Source organism: Rousettus aegyptiacus, unplaced genomic scaffold, assembly GCF_014176215.1.
Source record: "Rousettus aegyptiacus isolate mRouAeg1 unplaced genomic scaffold, mRouAeg1.p scaffold_m13_p_2, whole genome shotgun sequence".
Classification (NCBI taxonomy): Eukaryota; Metazoa; Chordata; class Mammalia; order Chiroptera; family Pteropodidae; genus Rousettus; species Rousettus aegyptiacus.
In genome coordinates, this window is record NW_023416295.1 from 26,651,272 (window position 1) to 26,670,134 (window position 18,863).

General features: G+C 34.3%; 1 protein-coding gene across 2 annotated transcripts in view; it reads left to right on the top strand.

The window, feature by feature from the left end:
• C2CD6 (C2 calcium dependent domain containing 6) overlaps positions 1–16,585 on the top strand; it is a 66,639-nt gene extending 50,054 nt beyond the window's left edge. For both annotated transcript variants that reach the window (XM_036237272.1, XM_036237271.1), the window contains 3 exons: positions 9,333–9,407; positions 10,525–13,944; positions 16,117–16,585. In XM_036237272.1, coding sequence (XP_036093165.1) covers positions 9,333–9,407; positions 10,525–13,944; positions 16,117–16,401 — 3,780 coding nt within the window. In that variant the 3' untranslated portion in view covers positions 16,402–16,585. The remainder of the gene's footprint in view (positions 1–9,332; positions 9,408–10,524; positions 13,945–16,116) is intronic.
• The last annotated feature ends 2,278 nt before the right edge of the window (positions 16,586–18,863 follow it).

The window sequence follows — 18,863 nt, forward strand, 5'->3', positions numbered from 1 at the left end:
AATGGACAACCTTGCCTTGTTCCTGATCTTTTCGCCATTAAGTATAATGTTGGCTGAGGATTTGTCTTAGATGGCCTTTATTATGTTAAGGTACTTTCCTTCTATACCGATTTCGTTAAGTGTTTTGATCACAAATGGATGCTATATCTTGTAGAAGGCTTTTCCTGCATCTATTGATACGATTATATGATTCTTATTTTTTAATTTGTTTACGTGGTGTTTCATATTAATCAATTTGCGTATGTTGAAGCATCCCTGTGCCTCTGGCATGAAGCCCACTTGATCGTGGTGTATAATCTTTTTAATATGTCACTGTATTTGATTCGCTAGTATCTTATTTAGGATTTTTGCATCTGTATTCATGAGAGATATTGGTCTGTAGTTTTCTTTTTTTGTGTTATCTTTACCAGGTTTTGGTATCAGAATAATATTGGCCTCATAAAATGTATTGGGAAGTATTGCCTCCTCTTCAATTTTTTGGAAGAGTTTGAGGAGAATAGGTATTAAATCTTCTTTGAATGTTTGGTAGAATTCACTGGTGAAGCCATCTGGTCCTGGACTTTTACTTTTTGGTAGGTTTTTGATGATTGTTTCAATTTCCACACTGCCGATTGGTCTATTTAGGTTTTTCAGACCTTGATTCAGTCTGGGAAGGTTGTATTTTTCTAAGTACTGGACCATTTCTTCTAGGTTATTAAATTTGTTGTTATATACTTTTTCATAGTATTCTTATATGATCCTTTGTATTTCTGTGATGTCAGCTGTAATTTCCCCTCTTTCATCCCTGATTTTGTTTGTGTCCTTTCTCTTTTTTCTTTAGTGAGTCTAGCCAGGGGTTTGTGAATTTTATTAACTTTCTCAAAGAACCAGCTCTTTGTTGCACTTTTTTTCTTTTTTGTTTTTGTTTTTTTTTTTTTCTGTTTTTAATTTCATTTATTTCTGCTCTAATTTTGATTATTTCTTTCCTTCTGCTGATTTTAGACTTCATTTGTTCTTCCTTTTCTAGTTTTTTAAGATGAAGCATTAGGTTGTTTATTTGAGCTCGTTCTTGTTTTTGGAGACAGGCCTGTAATGATATGAACTTTCCTCTTATGACTGCTTTTGCCATGTCCCAAAAGTTTCGATATGTTGTAGTATCATCATCGAGTGAAACAGAATATATCATGACAGATATTATTGAAATTATTAAGAATACAATAAAGAAATACTACAAAAAACTTTATGTTCATAAATTTGACAACTTAGAAGAAATAGACCAAGTCCTGGAAAACCACAGACTAAATAACTCAACCAAGATGATTTAAACAACCTGAATAGTCATATGGCCATTGAAAAAATTGGGTTGGTAATTTAAACGCTCCTGAAAATGATGTCCAGGCCCAGATGATTTCACTTGCAAATTTTACAAAACATTCAAAAAAGAATTATCACTAGTTTTATATAATTTCTTCCAAAAAATAGAGGCATTACTCTGATATAAAACCAGATAAAGACAGTACAAAAAAAAGGAAACTACAGACTAATATCTCTCATGAACTTAGATACATAAGTCAAAAACAAAATATTCGCACGCCAATACAGCAATGTATAAAAAGAATATATACCATGACAAATAGTAGTTATTCCAGATAAGCAAGACTGGTTCAACATTTGAAAATCAATCCAGATAATCCACCATCTCAACAGACTAAAGGGGAAAAAAATGATCATATCAGTTGACACAAAAAAACGTTTTCCACAAAATTCAATACCCAATCATAATATAAAAACACTCACCAATCATAATATAAAAACACTCAGATGACTTCCTCAGCTTGACAAACAGCATTTGCAAAACCTCCATCTTACAGTATATTAATGGTGAAAGACTACTTTCCTTCTAAGATCAGGAATAAGGCAAGGATGTATGCCTCGCTATTATTTTTCAATATAATACTGGAAGTTTTAGCCATTGTAATATAAAAATAAAAGTAAATAAAAGTCACAGATTGGAAAGGAAAAAATAAAACTGTCTCTATTTTCAGATGAAATGATTGTCTATATAGAAAATACCAAGGAGTCTATTTAAAAAATACTAGAACTAATAAATGAGCTCAGCAAGGTTGAAGGATACAAAATAAAACGCAAAAAGCCATAGCATAATTTTATATACTAACAACATGTGGGAACAAAAATTTAAAACACAATAATATTTACAATAACTACAAAGGAAATTAATTCTTATAAACCTAACAAAACATATAAAAGTTCTGTATGATAAAAATTACAAAATGCTGATCCAGGAAATCAAAGACCTAAATAAACAGAGAGACATACCATATTCATGGATTGGAAGACAACATAGTAAAGATGTCAGTTCTACCCAGATGCCTATAGATTTAATGCGATTTTTATCTAAATTCCAGGTCTTTGTAAATATAGACAGGATCATTCTAAAATCTCAGTAGAAAGGCACAGGCCCTAGAATAGCTAAAGTAATATTTAAAAAGAAGAAAAAAGTGGGAAGAATCTCTTTACCTGATATTAAGGCCTGTTACATAGCTATAGTAATCAAGAATCAAGACAGTGTAGTATTAGAGGAGAGACAGACACAAAGATCAATAGAATGGAATAGACATTTAAGAAATATATCCACGAAAATATGCCCAGCTGATTTTTTAGTATAATGTTAAGGCAATTCAATGGAGGAAAGAGCCTTTCAACTAACAACGCTGGAGCAATTGACCATTCATGGGCAGACAAAACCAAACCTTGACCTAAGGCTAATACCTGAAATGAAAAATAGTAATAAATCAAATAATCCAGTGAAATGTGGAGAAGTTACTGATGGGAATTGAAAATTTTATAGCTACTCCTGAAAATTATTTAGCAATTTCTTATAAAACAATATATGTAACTGCTGTGTAACCCAAAAATTCCACTCTTGGACATTTGTCCCAGAGAAATTAAGTCTTATGTTTATAAGGAAAAACTGAACACAATTGGAGAAAGAAGCTGTGGTACATATATACAATGGAATATTACCCAGCCATAGGAAGAGATGAAATACTGCCATTTGCAACAACATGGATGGACCTCGAGATAATCATGCGAAGCAAAATAAGCCAGACAGAAAAAGTGGAAAATCATGATATCACTTATATGTGGCATATAAATCTAAAAGCACCAAATGAACAGGACAAACAAACAGAGACTCATGGACATGGACTATAGACTAGTGGTTACCAGAGGGTATGTGGTGAAGGAAGAAGGGGAAGGGTAGATGTGGTAAGGGGGGTCAAATATATTGTGACAGAAAGAAATCTAACTATGGGAGTTGAACATAGTGTAAATATATATATACCTTACTATTAAAGTATATAGCTAAAACTTACTGGATTTCATTAACTGATGCCACCATAAAAAAATAATAATTTTAAATAAATAAATAAAACTTTTAAAAAAAACTAAACACAAATATTCATAGCAGCCTTATTTTTAATAGCTCCAAAGTGAAATCAACCCAGATATCCTTTAGTTGGTGAATAGCTAAATAAACTGTGGTATATCCATGCCATGGGATAATACTCAGCAATAAAACAGAACAAAGTGTTGATACATACAACAACCTGGATGAATCTCCAGAGAATTATGCTGAATGTATAAAGCTTATCCAAAAATACTACATGTTGTATAACTCTTTTTACATAGCATTCTTGAAATTACCACATTATAAAAATGAAGAGCAGATTAGTGGTTGCCAGGCATTAAGTAGGGGGTGGCAGTAGGAAAGAAATGGGTGCAACTATAAGAAGACATTGAGGATCCCCGCGGAAATGACTGTGTAAGATAATATCCTAGTTATCATATTTTACTATTTTTATAAGATATTACTATTGAGGGAAACTGGATAAAGCATATATGGGCTGTGTGTTATTTCTTACAACTGCATGTGAACCTACAATTATTTCAAAACAGTTTAGTTATTAAAAAATAAAAAGAAAACTTACCTTAAATATTTTTCTTAAAGGTGGTAGTCAGACCAGGATATGACAGCTAAAACTAAATTAAATTGAACAAGATAAATCAGTAGGTAACCAATAGGACATAGGTTATACGGAATTAACAGACTGAGAAGGTTGAAAGAATCTAGGGCAACAGGTTTATAAATTGAAGACATATCAGAGTTCTAGAACAAATTCTTCAAAGTCTAAGCTAATTGCTTCACAAACAAGTTGCAGAATCCTCAGAATTCTACGGTAATTAAACTATGAAGCTGTTTAAAGTTAAAGTTAAGTTAAAGTTTAAGTTAAGTTGTTTTATGAACCAAGGTAGACAGTGTGATAAAGAAATGCAGTATTTTGAGACAAACTGCTGGAGTGCTAATCTGAATTGGAAAAGTATTAACATGTCTTTTAACTCATAGCTGATTCAGGTGACAGTCTTTCAATAGTTCCTTCACATTTTTAGAGCCCTTCATAAATTAAGACATTTCGGTAATGGCTTAATTAGTTTCTTTTTAAACCCTGACAATGGCAGGGTGCTAAAACATTCTCCCAAAGGTCAGGTGGCAAGAAAGGTGGGGATGGATGAGGACTTTAATTTTACCCATTGATGAAAGGCAATATTTGGTGATGGTAAGAGAACTAGTATGAAATAGTAAAAAGAGCTTGAATTTTACAGGCAGAAATATCTAGATTCAGATCCAGATTCTTCCACTTTCATAGTCATTTAACTCTGGGCAATTTACATCTGAGTTTCAGTTTTCTCATCTGCAAAACGAGTATGTCATCTATTTCAAAGAATTATAAAGGGCTTGGAACATAATAGTCACTTGCTATTGGTATTATCTTTATTCACCTGTACAAGTATATTATAAGAAAAAATGAGAAGTAGATTTGTTGGGTCAGAATATGAGCATATTTTCATTGTCATAGATACAGCCAGATTATCTTTTAAACCAGATTTACTAATTTATTTACGTTTACACCCAAAATGCAGAAAAATGCCTGTTATCCCACAGCCTGGTTATTTTAGTTTTTGTTAATTTGATGGATAAAAATTTGTAGCTGGATATTTTAATTTGTATTTTCTATGAATTTGTCATTAATTAATTAAAACATAAGGAGCAAATACTATAAGCCAGGCACTCCTCTAAGTACTAGGCCACAGTCGCTCCCTTCTCCTTCCTTCATTCCTTATCTCCACTCTAGGCTTTACTATTTCCTTCCTTCTGCTAGCTTTGTTTAGTTTGCTCTTCTTATTCTAGTTCTGTAAGGTGTAAAGTTAGGTTGTTGATTTGAGATCTTTCTCATTTTAATGTACATGTTTACAGCTATAAATTTTTCTCTTGGCACTGATCTTATTGTATCCATAAGTTTTGGTATATTGTGCTTTCGCTTTCATTTATCTCAAGGTATTTTCTAATTTCCCTTGTTAGTCTTTGATCCATTGTTGGTTCAGGATGTTTAAATTTCTACATATTTGTGATTTCCTGTTTTTTTTTTTTCTATTATCAATTTTTAGCTTCATTCCATTATGGAAGAATAGACTTGGTGTGTGTGAAGTTGTTGGATCAGTTTAGATGTATGTTTAGTTATGAGTAACTAAAAACTTAGTTCCTTAAATAGTGGTGCAGTGGTTTCATGATGTCATCAGGAACCCAGTTTTCCTTTCTTTTCGGACAGCTGTCCTCATTATGTGCATGTTACTGTAGGGTAACGTAAAATGGACTCTACTTCCAGGCATCACAGTCTATATTTCAGGCAGGAAGAAGGAAACAGACAAAGATCAGTCAGGAACCTGTCAGCTGAGTCTGCCTCTATTATAAGATACAGTTTGCAATTATATGTAATGTAGTTGGCCAGAACCTGTCATATGGCCACTGCTGTCTTCAAAGGAGACTGGAACATGTAGCTTTTTAAATAGGGGACTTTTTTGTCCTCTGAAAAGTTGAGATTTTTGACATAATAGGTATTTTATGAAGGCAACTATCAGTCTCTGTCACAGAGTATAAGAAACTAGTTAGGAGACTATTTGGGGAGAGATGATGGTGGCTTGTACTGTGTTGGTAGTGGGGTTGATGGTGAGATGTGATTGGATACTTGGTACATTTCGAAGGCAGCAGCCATAGGACATAATGCTGGATTTGATATGAAAAGCAGAAGGAAGAGAGAAATAAAGGGTGACACTCAGGTGTCTGGCCTAACAATTCAGTATTTAATAGCACCATTAACTGAAATGAGGAAAAATAGAGAAAGGCCAATATTTGTGGGGGGAGGGGTACAGAGTGGTAATCTATAATTCTATTTTGTATACATTAAATTCAAGATGCCTGTTATACAGCCAAGTGGAGGCAATCCCCTTTCGAGTGTCTCCGAGGGTCTTTTCCAAGGGTCACCCTCCTCCCACCCACAGTACTCAGATGTATCTCTGTTTACTCTGGAGTTAGTTCTGTTTGTTCTAATTGATTCTTCACTTACATGTATTGATTTTCCTCACGTATCTGGCGAACTTTGCCGACTCTTTTCATCTTTGTGAATGAAGGAGTGAATATGTTGGTTGTATGGGTGTGCTGTGTGTGACAAGCAGGCTTCCCCGAGAGGTGTGTGGAGATGGAAGCGGGCGGGCAGGATGGCTGGGCACCCTCCAGCATTTCCTAGGAACCAACGTGTTTCTCCCCTAAATGGAACTTCCTTTCCTTTCTTTTTATCCCTCTTCAGTTATCTGCTGTGGAAATGTGAGTGACAGAAAGTTCTACTCTGCTTCTCTGTCAAGATTTAGAACTCATACAGGATTTCCACCTAGACAAAGAGCGTATCTTCTTCAGAGAGCAGGGGTTGTTTGTTTGTTTGTTTGTTTGTCTGTTTGTTTTTTAATGTTAGGTGGGTGATTGGGGAAGGACAGTGCTGCCTGCAGTGTGTGCTCTATGTGTACTGAGAAAGAGAACAGACAAGGAAGGGCCCAAGTGATGCAGCTACAGAGTGTCATCTGATTGTCTTTGTTATGTGCTGGCCTTAAATGTTTTGCTTCTCTGGTCCACCTGATTTCTGTTGTTTAAGGCGCTCATTTTCTTGATGGGTGTTCCATTAAGTCAGTCTTACCTGCTTTCATATTTTCTGAATTTCTCAACTTTCTGGATTGTGGTGTCTCACCTTACTGATTTCCAGTGTTGCCATGGGATTTTTAAAAAGATATTATTTTATGTTCATTTACCAGAACCTTGAACCTAAATCCGCATGCTCAGTTTACCATTTTAAAGCTCCTGTATTGGTTTGTTTGACCTTTTCTAGCTTCCTGAGATGACTGCCTAGAGCATTTCCCTCCAATGTAACTGTACTGGAGTTTTTTATTCACAAAAGTATTATATGTTTAACTAATCAATAAACAAAGTTAAAGTTAATAGTGTTCTCTTTCCTCTCTGCCAGAGAAGAAATGTCAGCATTTTGTATCCTTTTACACATTTTTCCATGCTCATTAAAGAAGTTTTTGTTTTATGTTTTTTACAAAAATGAGATCGTGTTTTTTCTACTATTTTTTCTTCTACTTTCTCATCCTATGCAATTCATTTATTTTTAATTTTTCTACTAAATTCATTTAAAGTAATGAACTTTTGAATGTTAGACTTTAAACTGTTTTTAAGAGAGATTTGGGGAAATTCAAATAAAATGAGCAAAACAACAGGTATGGAAATGTATGAGATGTATTTCAAGAATTCTGAGTTAGATCGTTTTCCCGAAAGAGAGAAACAATAGTGGGGAACATTGAGAAATTTGCAGAAATTACTTATAGAGTCAGTGTGTGAGGGCAATCTTCAGGGAAGCCACTGAAGATTTAAGAATAAAGTCATATTCTAGTGGTTACCAGAAGACTATGAGTAGTGGTTACTAGTGAGGTGGGGGAGAATGGGGGAGGTAGATGGGGTAAAGGGGATCAAATATATGATGGCTGAAGGAAACTGGACTTTGGGTGGTAAACACACAATAGAATATGCAGATGTCAAATGATAATGTACACCTGAAAATTATATAATTGTATTAACCAATGTTACCCCAATAAACTTAATTAAAAATAAAAAAATTTACAAAAGAATAAAGTCATGTTGTTAACCACTTAATATTAATAAATACTTAAAATAACTTTATAACTTTAAGTGTTCATTAATACTGAGCAGTTAATAACATGACGTATAAAGTTATTTTAAGTGTTTATTAATATTAAACAGTATTAACTGCTTAATATTACTGATGGGTGGAAACTAGACTTTTGGGGGTGAGCACACAATAAGTACATACAGATGTTAAATTATAACGTTGTATACCTAAAACTTATAATATTATAAACCAATGTTACCTCAATAAAAAAAGAAAGACAATTTTTTCTTATGGAAACATCATTTATTGAATTGTTATTTTAACTAGCTTGACATATAAGGAACCCTCTAGGAACTAAAGGAGATGATGTATAGGAAAGTGGTTTGTGCCAGCAGTGTATGCTCTGTGTGCACTGAGAACAGTGATGAAGAAGGACCCACGAGATCCAGCTACTAAGTGTTCTCCAAAGAGATGGTGTCACGTTCTCTCCGGATGAGCTGGCGGTGTGGATGCACATTATGATGCTTCCAAAGGCCCAGTCTCCCTCACTGCAGTCTTCATTGTGTGGTGTGAGGAGCATCAAATGAAAATTCAGGACACCTAGGATTTAGGCTACATTTAATCATCTGGGTAATTTGGGATAAACGACTTCAACTTCAGATTCTTGTGTAAAACAAGGAGTAGGACTGCATTATCTCTAAAGTACTCTCCATCTCTAAAAATTTGGTGGTTCTGTGATTCTATAATTGTTCCTAAACACCTTGACTTAGCACCAAGTGCTTCTTTTAAGGCTACAGTGTTAAGTACTCATTTAACAATTACAGGTGGACAATTATTGAAACTGCTGTTTCAGTGTAATATCAAATGCCAATGATTATCTAAAGAATTTCACAGCCTTTTAAAATTAGATTATGTTCTGACAATTTTATTTTCTACTTTTATTTCTGCTTGAAGTTACCGTGCATTGTTTTGATTTTACAAATTCAGCGCTCCAGTGGAGCAATCGGTTAGTGCGCGGTACTTACATGATTTTACAGGTACAAGAGAATGAATATTACAGTATCAAGGAAGCTAAGATTACATATGTGTGTATGCAGATTTATTTGATAATTGACAGAGTAAAGTACAGTAGTTAAGAGAAAATACTTATTTAGGTTTAAAAATTTTTTGTATCTTTTATAACTATTGAAGGAATAGGTTATCTTGGGAGATGTGCTTGTATTCTAAGCAGTCTAAAATTAAAACTTCTCTTTTTATTAGGTGGCTTTTTCAGAAAAAGAACATATCGGACCGTCTTTAAAACCAGAGTATATAGATTTCAAACCAAAATATCAGGTGAGTTCTGAGTTATCCTATCTCAGTATCTATTATACTTAAATACTAAGTTTCTCTAATACCTTATGTAATTCAGTGGTTCCAAACCAGATTACTCATTAGAAACACCTGGCTATCTTTTAAAAAAATACATATTCCCAGGTCCAATCTCTGACCTAATGGATATGAGTCTGGAAATAGAGCCTAGGAATCCTTACTTCTCAAAAACCCAAGAGGATTCTTAAACTGTCACCTCAGTATCAACTATCTTTTGAAAACTGGTTATAATAAATTGTATTCATTAAAATGAAGCTTGAACCACTAAGTTGATGTAACTAAAACACATTCTAGGCTGATTATTTAACATTTTGCTTTTGCAACTGAGTAATGTAGAAGTTGTATGAACAAAGGGTTTGTATAAGAGGCTTCATTTTGGAAGGCTATTTCAGTGATAAAATAGCTGGATCTCAGAGCTACAAAACTGCCTAAGGGATAGTAACACTGAAATTTCACTGTGATCCAAAATATTTTGTACTACTATCTCTGAACCATTTCTGAGGCATATATAGTATTCATCAAAAAGCAAGATTCTACTGCTAAGGGCTGAGTGGAGCTTATCATCACTGTTGAAACTTTCCGACTTAAATGCAGATAATATATGCTCCCAAGTTAGCTTTTAAAGATTTATGATCATTTTTATGGGCTATCTGCTACTTGCTTGACATTTTAAAAAATTTCCTGCATTGATAATAAAATGGTAAATATTTATATGGACAAGACTTAGATTTTGATGTTAGCTATTGTCTAAGCAAATGTAGCTAACACTGGAAATTGAATTCTTAGGAAACTGTTAATGAGTGCCTTTTAAGTATTTGTAAGTATTCCAGATAGCAAAAAGCTTTTGGACACAAAATAGTACCAGAGTTAGGAATTTGAAAATTTTGCATTAAAAGCCTTATTAATATTCCAATTTCAAATATTTTAAAAATAATTAAAGTTAGTTTTCTTTGTAGAAGTTAGGAGGACGAATAGATAAATTCATAGATTGCTCAAAGAAAATTAGCTAGAAAATTTACTATAAATTCAAGATAAATGTTACAGAATTTCTTATCTTTTTTTGTTGTTGTTAATATTACAGTTGTTGAACTCCAACATCAAGGATGGTTTTGATCCTTTTCTAAGGAATTTAAACAAAATGTCAGTCGGAAAAAGGAAGGACCAAGATATGTGCAAATATAGAGACATTTTAAGTGCAGACATTGTAGAGCTTGAAGACCAAGACCCTCCTCACCCAACATGTTCAAAAAGCACGAGCCTGATTAAGGAAATCTGGCCGCATGGTTTTGATAGTGCCACAATGAAGACTGTAGACACTAAGGAAAAGTTAACCCATGATCCTGCTATCATCACAATAAAGACTTTAAGTACTAAGAATAAGTTAAAGGAAAGACTACCAAATGTATCTTTACCAAACTTTGAAGGAGAACCATCACTGACTGAAAATGTAAATGTACATCCATGTCGCCTCTCAAAATCATTAAGTTTTACTTCCCACATAGAAAACTTAAAACAATCAATGGTACTCAAGTCAATTTTAAGCAAAAATCTGCAAGACCTTTCAGATAAATTATTTTCTCAAACAGAAGGTTCTGTGGACATTGAAGCAAGAAAGAAAAGTCATAGTTCTCCACTTCTAAGTGTTCATGATAAGCCATTAAGTAGTTTGGAAGACAACATATTCGACAAAGTCCAAAGTTTAAATAACTGGTTTTCAAAAGGAGACATTTTAAATTCAGAGTCTTTTATAAGTCCGGTAATTAAAGATATTTCTATAGATTCACTTTCAGAAAGTAGATCAGGAATTTCTCCTGAAGTTGAAAGGGAACTTGTCTCCAAAAAATACTTAGAGACTGATGAGATACCTTTTTCAATTAAAAAAAAAAGTAGTTTCAAAAAGAACCATTTAGAAAGTGAAGTTTCTAGCTCCAAATTACATGATTCTGTTATAAAACAAATATTCACTACACCAACGTTCTCCAAGCTGAAAATAGGAGTAGAAGAATCGAGGGAGTCACAGATGAACTCGCAAGATCAATATCCCGCAGCTTGGGAGAGTTTATCTTCAGATATTCTAGTTCGCAATGGAGAAAATGATGGTGAAATAGAATCGCCAGAGGGCAAATCTGTTATGAGCCAAATAATAGAAGCATTTCCTGTAGATACTCTTTTAGAATCTGGGATAATCAAAGTGATAGAATTAAATAAAGAACACCAGAAGAGTTCTTTGCTGCATAAAGAGACAGCCTTTGCTGAAGAAAAGCCAAAGGACTCCACAGAGGATTATTTAGAAATCGAAAGCAAAACAGATTCTCTTTCAAAGCAGATAATACCTACCATTCCCAAAGAAACCACTTCTTTTTTTAATAGAGTTGAATTTATAGACAATGACCAAAATATATCCCCAGAAACTTCAAAGTCTCAGTCAACACCAGATGAAAACACAGATTTGCCAAGTAATAGTCAGAGGCTGGATAGAGAAGAAAATGATAAAAGTTCTGCCTTAGAAAATTTAAGTAACTTATTAATGGATAAATATAATGAGTCAGATGTAATAATGTTAAAATCTTTTTTGAAAAACATATTTAACGTTTTTTTTAAATATAATCAGGCTGAAAGGGGACAACCAGAAAAAGAAAGACTGATTCAACATCCTTTTCCAAATAATACAAAAGTTCCTGAAGAAACCAAAGAGAATTTTGATAAAGCAGATAAATTAGGGAGAAAACCTACTTTGAGTCCAAAGCTGCGTGTATTTCTAGAAGAACTCTCAGAGTCAGAAATAGAAAATTTTAAATCTGAATTAAGTAAACACATCCAGCATTACCTTGTAGAAAGACTTTCAGAATCAGGACTTGTCACCAGAGAGGAGTTAACAAAAATCTATCAAAATCTGTGTTTGATGAATGAAGAAGCAGAACCAAAAGAGCAAAATGTTTTTCTGGAGAAATATTCAGAAACTGTAAAAGAAACCATGTCTTTTGTAAATAATTGCAATCATCATTTCATAGATAAACATTTGGAAAGAAACCTAAGATCTTTTTTAAATGAAATTCTCCAAAACTATTTCCTAAAAAACCTTTCAGAAAGCAGTTTTTCTAAAGAGACAGAATCTGAACCTATACATTCAAACGTATCTTCTCTAATAACTGAAAGTGCTTCAATATCTTCTCAAGAGTTAGGACAAAGTATTTCCAGGGGGAGTTTTGGTAGAAGGCTTGAAGTAAACATGAAGTACCCTTCAAATAAATTTCTGCAAAGCTATCTTACAGCTTTATCAGAAAATGAACTATTAAATCTAAAAGGTGATTTAAGCAAATACCTTCAGAGACTTTTTACAGAAAAACTTTCACAATCAGGACAAATCAATGAAAAGCAATTAGAGGGAATCAGCCACCATATAAATTTGAATATTTCTAGTTCCACACCATTAAAATATATAAAGCCAGATTTATCTTTTAGAGATGAAAATCCGCTTATGGAGGAGCATTCAGAAAAGCAAAATAAATATTCAGAAATTGTTTATAACACCACTTTACCAAAAGTTCCTGAGAAAAGCCTGGTAGGAACAGAACTGACCAGAAAGGAAGAAAAGGAATATTTTTTCTTACAGAATATTGAGGAAAATCCATCAATAATTAGAGAACAGAAAAAATATCATCTTAAAGAAGAAGCTAAAACTCTGACTTTAATTAAAGTACAAACTTCTTCCAACAAAAATACCCAGGCAATTCCATTAAAGTCATCGGAAAGACTTACAGATATAGTGCTTAAGAAAGTAAAGAAAGAACATGGTTTCATGCAGCTTCCTCAAGCAGAACATTTTGATTTTAAAACAGAGATTCAAGACCCACATAATTTAAGTGGTAAGTCAAAAATAACTCAATCAAATGTTTGCTTTGAAAGGACACTAAAAATGATGCCCCTTGAAAAAAAGCATAACATCTATAAATTGATGGTACAGGAAAAACCTGAAGTGCTGTCACCATATCCAAGAATTCCTTTTTGCAAAATGCCAAATGAAGGTGAAGAATACTTAAATAAATTCACTTTTTCTTCCAGGCAGAATGACAGTTTAACTCATTTCAATTCAGAGGCTGGTGAAAACTCAAAATTTGGCCAATACTATCAGAGATTGAAAGGATATAATAATAACAATAAAAAAAATTTAATAACATTTTCACATTATGAAAAAGAAATACAAGCTCTTTATATAAAACCAAGTGAAATTTACAATGAAAAATGCGCCACGGTCCTTGCATCACAATTGTTTAAAGTTGTGGAAGCTCAGAAAAAATCGAAACCATTCCTCTTCCCAGAAGTATTAAAGAAAGAATATCTAAAGCCCAAGGTCCAAAAAGAAAGAAACCATGTCAGCAAAGAAAAAAAGTCATTTAACAAGATAGTTAAGATACTACCAACTGCACCACCCACCACAAGGATTCTAAAGAAATCTGTTCCAAGGACGTTACTTCATTGGACTGCAAGAAGAACTGTACATGTAATAATGTTTTTCTAAGTCTTCTACCTCTGTATTTTGCAAAGCTCTGTAAATAATGAACTTTAGAGTATACATGTCTGCATGCAAGTGTGTATGTAACCTTCATTGCTCCAAAATGTACAGAACTCCAAATTTAAAAAATTCTTCTGACATTCAGATATCACTTTTACCTGATTCAAAATGCAATCACAAAATCAGGGGGCTGTTAATACACTTAATACCTTTGTTTAAAATAGGTAAAGGGCATCCTCTCTGGAGTATAAATTAAAAAAAGGCATCCTTTTCTCTGGGAAGATTTTGCAGGCTGGCCCAGCTGGGAGCCAGGGCACACAGCCCTGTCTCTGAAAAACTGGTAGGATTTTAGTCCCTACTCACCCCTCAGCCAGGGGCTGTTGTACAAGCACAACCCATATAACCAACCATTGGCAGTGGCTGTATACTGTGGAAACATAGCTGGGATTTACTTTTCATGCAGATTTAAGTATAAATGTGTAGCCTCTCTTCAGGTCACCGAATTATATTTGTTTCAGTAAAAAGATATTATTATATACCAGTTATTCTGCTAAGCATCAGGGCATGCAAAATGTACAATCTATTGGATTATGAATTGCAAAATTAACTTGTTTTATATTTTTTAATTTTTATTTTTCAATTAGAGTTGACATTCAATATTATATTAGTTTCAGGTGTATAGCTTAGTGGTTAGACATTTATGTAATTTACAAAATGATACCCCCTGGTAAGTCTAGTACCAACCTTGTACCATACATAATTATTACTATATCATTGACTGTATTCCCTATGCTGTACTTCACATCTCTATGACTATTTTTTAACTACGAATTTGTACTTCTTAATCCCTTCACCTTTTTCACCGAACCCCCCTTCCATCTAGCAATCTCCATTTTGTTCTCTTTATCTATGAATGCGTTTTTATTTTATTTTGTTTGGATTCCACATATAAGTGAAGTCATATGGTATTTGGCTTTCTCTGATTTATTTCACTTAACATAATACCCTCTAGGTCCATCCATGTCATTGCAAATGGTAAGATTTCATTATTTTAATTTTTTTATAGCTGAGTAATAGTTCATTGCATATATATGTACCACGACTTCTTTATCCAGTTGTCTATTGATGGGCACTTAGGTTGCCATATCTTGACTATTGTAAATAGCGCTGCAGTGAACATAGGGGTTGAATTGTTAAATTTTAATTTCTGCTCTTCTTTTACCACCACTCCACTGCTATATCATGTGCTGACAAATTTGGGAATTCAAATCTATTTTTAATGACATGAAACGAGAAGGTAAATCTGCTGCTAGACTTTATACAAACCATTCTAAAGAAAGTTACAATCTAGGAATGGAAGAGACTTAATTTTCTGGACAATTGCTCTTAGTTGTTAGTATATATAAATAGGCAATGACCTACAATTGGGAAAACTCATATTCTAAAATGATGTATTGATAATTTGATGTGCGTAATTTTCACCTTTGATAAAATAGATCTAATTTCAGAATAGTTGCTTTGAATTTTTTTTCACAATAAAGCAAATATTTAGCTTTAGCAAACAGTAAAGCAAATTAGTAGCTGGGTAGATATCAACATAACTTATACTCTCAACTTTGGATCTAAATTCAGTAATTTCGTATTGAATGAGTGAACGTGCACACAATGAATAGGAAGTAGAAGATGGGTTCAGTTTTGGGAGAAGGAAAGACTTTCTGAAGTTCCTTCATATCACTTTTTCAAACAAAATGAGAAACAGTGTTTATTGTGTATGAGACCATATAGGGTCTTAGAACCCTTATCCTGAGAATGGGCAATGGAGAGTCATCTTTATTTCCCTCTGTAAACCAGTTGGTACCTAAACTTTTCTCTCTAGTGGCACTGACAACAGAAAATTGCAGGGTTAGAGGGAATTTTTCAGATCATCAGGTAGACTTGCTCATCTAATTCTCTTAAATCCAGGACTCTCCCAAAAGAACCCAAACAGAAGAACCTGAGTTGTAGGAACATCCAGAAACATAACTAGTAGGGGGGTCTCCATGTACTCCCACTGGCACTCATTCTTTAACTGTTGATATTACAAACTTTAGTCCTTATAAATTTAAAATATACTTTTAAGAAACCTAACTCACCAACCTGATTTTTTATTTTAATATTTAGGATTGTTTGGATAAACCCGAGGATTTACGTGGGACTTCGTTTCAGCATCTTGAAAAAGTAAAATCAAGAGCAAGGCTTTCAGGAAAGAGCTCAGATGATAGCCATTATCGGTTAAGACACACTGCAAGGCCGTACACTGCTCCAGAGGTTAGCAAACGACGAGAAAGCTACTCTGGAAAACTTACAAATCCTCGGATGGTTTCAGCAGGCTTAGTTCATTTAAATGTAACAATTCCAGATTATGAAATCAAAAAAATGCGGCCCCCTCAAAAATTAAAATGTTGAGAATGTTCACTCATTTGTGATATCCAACTGTTAAACAGTTCAAAATGATATGTGAAGCCAACAGTCAGAATATTTCTCCAATTAACAAAATGGTTTGGCGATGTGTCCTTTTGTGTGATGGAAGTCAGCAGCCCAATTTCATCTTGTTAGAACCATTTTGTTTTAATTAAAATGAAAAGACACAGTTTTTGATGTAAAAGTGTTTTTTTTTAATGAACCATAGGCAACAAACCCAGAAATAACACATTCGGTTCATATTCATTAGTAAAGTTTTATTCCCAGCTTTTCCTTTTTTTCACTATGTAACAATATCACTCCGATTCATAGTCCTCTGGTTTCCCAAATCATGTCATGCTCTAAATTATCCCTGTCCGTCCAGTTTCAAGTTCTCTGTTTGTAGATGTTTCTATTTTCTTACTCTTCAGCTTTAGTTATATTTCTAGATTCAACAGAATGCAATTCTCTGGGTCTAAAAAACTTCTGTTAATTTTAGTATCACTGGATATTACAACTTTTTAAACTATAAAGATAGATTTAATACGAGTTCCTGAGTCACCTTCTACACTGGAGTGACTTTCTAACTTACTTGAAAAACTATGAAAGGGCCTCTTTAACAACATGAAACTCAGCTGCATAAAATTGTAGAAACTACATAAAATTTACCTAGCTAAATCAACCTAGGATTTAAATCAAACTTCTGAGAGTTGGTTCCATTCCTATCAAGTACAATATTTGCATCTTGTTGAACTTTGGTATAGAGTAGCAAAATTTCAATTTATAGAATTTTTGTTAGTTTTAATTTTTATGCCATAAATCATAGACTATGGTTTAAATAGATTGGCTAATGGAAAACATAATTCCTGATCATTCAATTACTCATATTATCAAGGTAGTAATTTTGTTTTGGAGAGCAAGAATTTCTAGTAATCCTCAAAGTCGTCAGTACTGGTGTCAGTCAGAGTGTAACTGGGAAGACACAAATAACTGGGTCTTTCAAGAAGAAACACAGGGAATTGGTTTCCTGGGTGATGGAACTAAGGCTAAGAAACCAAAAGGGAGGGTGAGAGAATCTAGAGATTAGCAAGAGTAGGAGATGCGACCACCCCTAAGATAGAAGAGACACCAGGAGCAAGTGGTATTACCAGAGTCCTGAAGCCAGAAGACAGAGGAGACGCAGACACTGCCAGGGACACCACAACAGGAGTGGGGCACAGGTGAGAATGCCTGTGTCTTCCCTCCCCTCCTGTCCTCTGATTTTCCATTATTGCCCCCCTGGAAACCAGAGTGAGAGTGTGTGGGGGACGGGTGGAGAAATGGATTTAAGAGCTGACAATCGACCAGCAGTATGTACAAAGAAAACCACTGATATGGCTTGTGGTGAAGGAGGAAATATTTACTAGTAAGAAATCTCAAATCTCTTTGCCTCATTAAACTTTTAATGGCAATACTGTGACAAAGAGCTAAAAACTTCCTACCATGGGAATCTCTCAAATTTTCAAGTTGCTTTTTAATTCTAAGAATTCTCATAACCTTTATTCGAGGTTGAATTCCTTGAATTTATTAAATGTCCATAATATGCCAAACACTGCTAAACATTGGTGAATACAACAATATTCTAAAGGACTCCAGTCTATTGGGATTATACTAGGGCTGTGTAAGAGCCGTTTGGGTAAAATACTATGGAAGTTCATAGGAGGGTATTTTAGCTAGCGTGACTACTTCTGGGTCCTTCAGAAAGCAGACACCGTGATGGTTAGGTGTGCGGTTGGCAGATTAATGATCCTCCCAACAAATCCACTTCCTAATCCCTGGAACCTGCGAGTATATTATCTTATGCGGCAAAAGGGACTTTGCAACTGTGATTAAGGATCTTGAGTTGGGGAGCACATCCTGGGCTCAAAGTAATTTTAAGAGCCCTTGTAAGAGAAGGTAGAAGGGTATGTTAGAGAAAGAGATGTGATCACTGAAATAGAAATTGGAGTAATCTGGTCCATGAAGCAAAGGGAGGCAGGCAGTCTCCAGAAACTGGAAAAGGCGGCAGATTCTACCCCAGAGCCTCCAGAAGGAACATAGCCCTGCCAACCCATTTGAAACTTCCGAACTCCAGAACTGTAAAATAAAGTTGTGTTATTTTAAGCCATTAAGTTTGTGGCAATTTGTTACAACAGTGATAGAAAACTAATACAGCAAGCAAGGAGCCTACTGGTACAAAATTTAAGACACTGTCAGGGTGAGGCTATCAGTCAAGTACAGTATCTAAAAACAGTATGTCAATTTGACTAGGCTACAGGGTGCCCAGATATTTGGTCAAACATTATTCTGCATGAAATTGCCCTCCTTGATGTGGGTGGGCCTCACCAGTTCAAGGCCTGAAAAGGCTGACCCTCCCGAGTATGAGAATTCCTCCTGCTTGACTGCCTTCAGCCTGGGACATCAGCTTTTCTCTGCCTTTGGACTCAAAC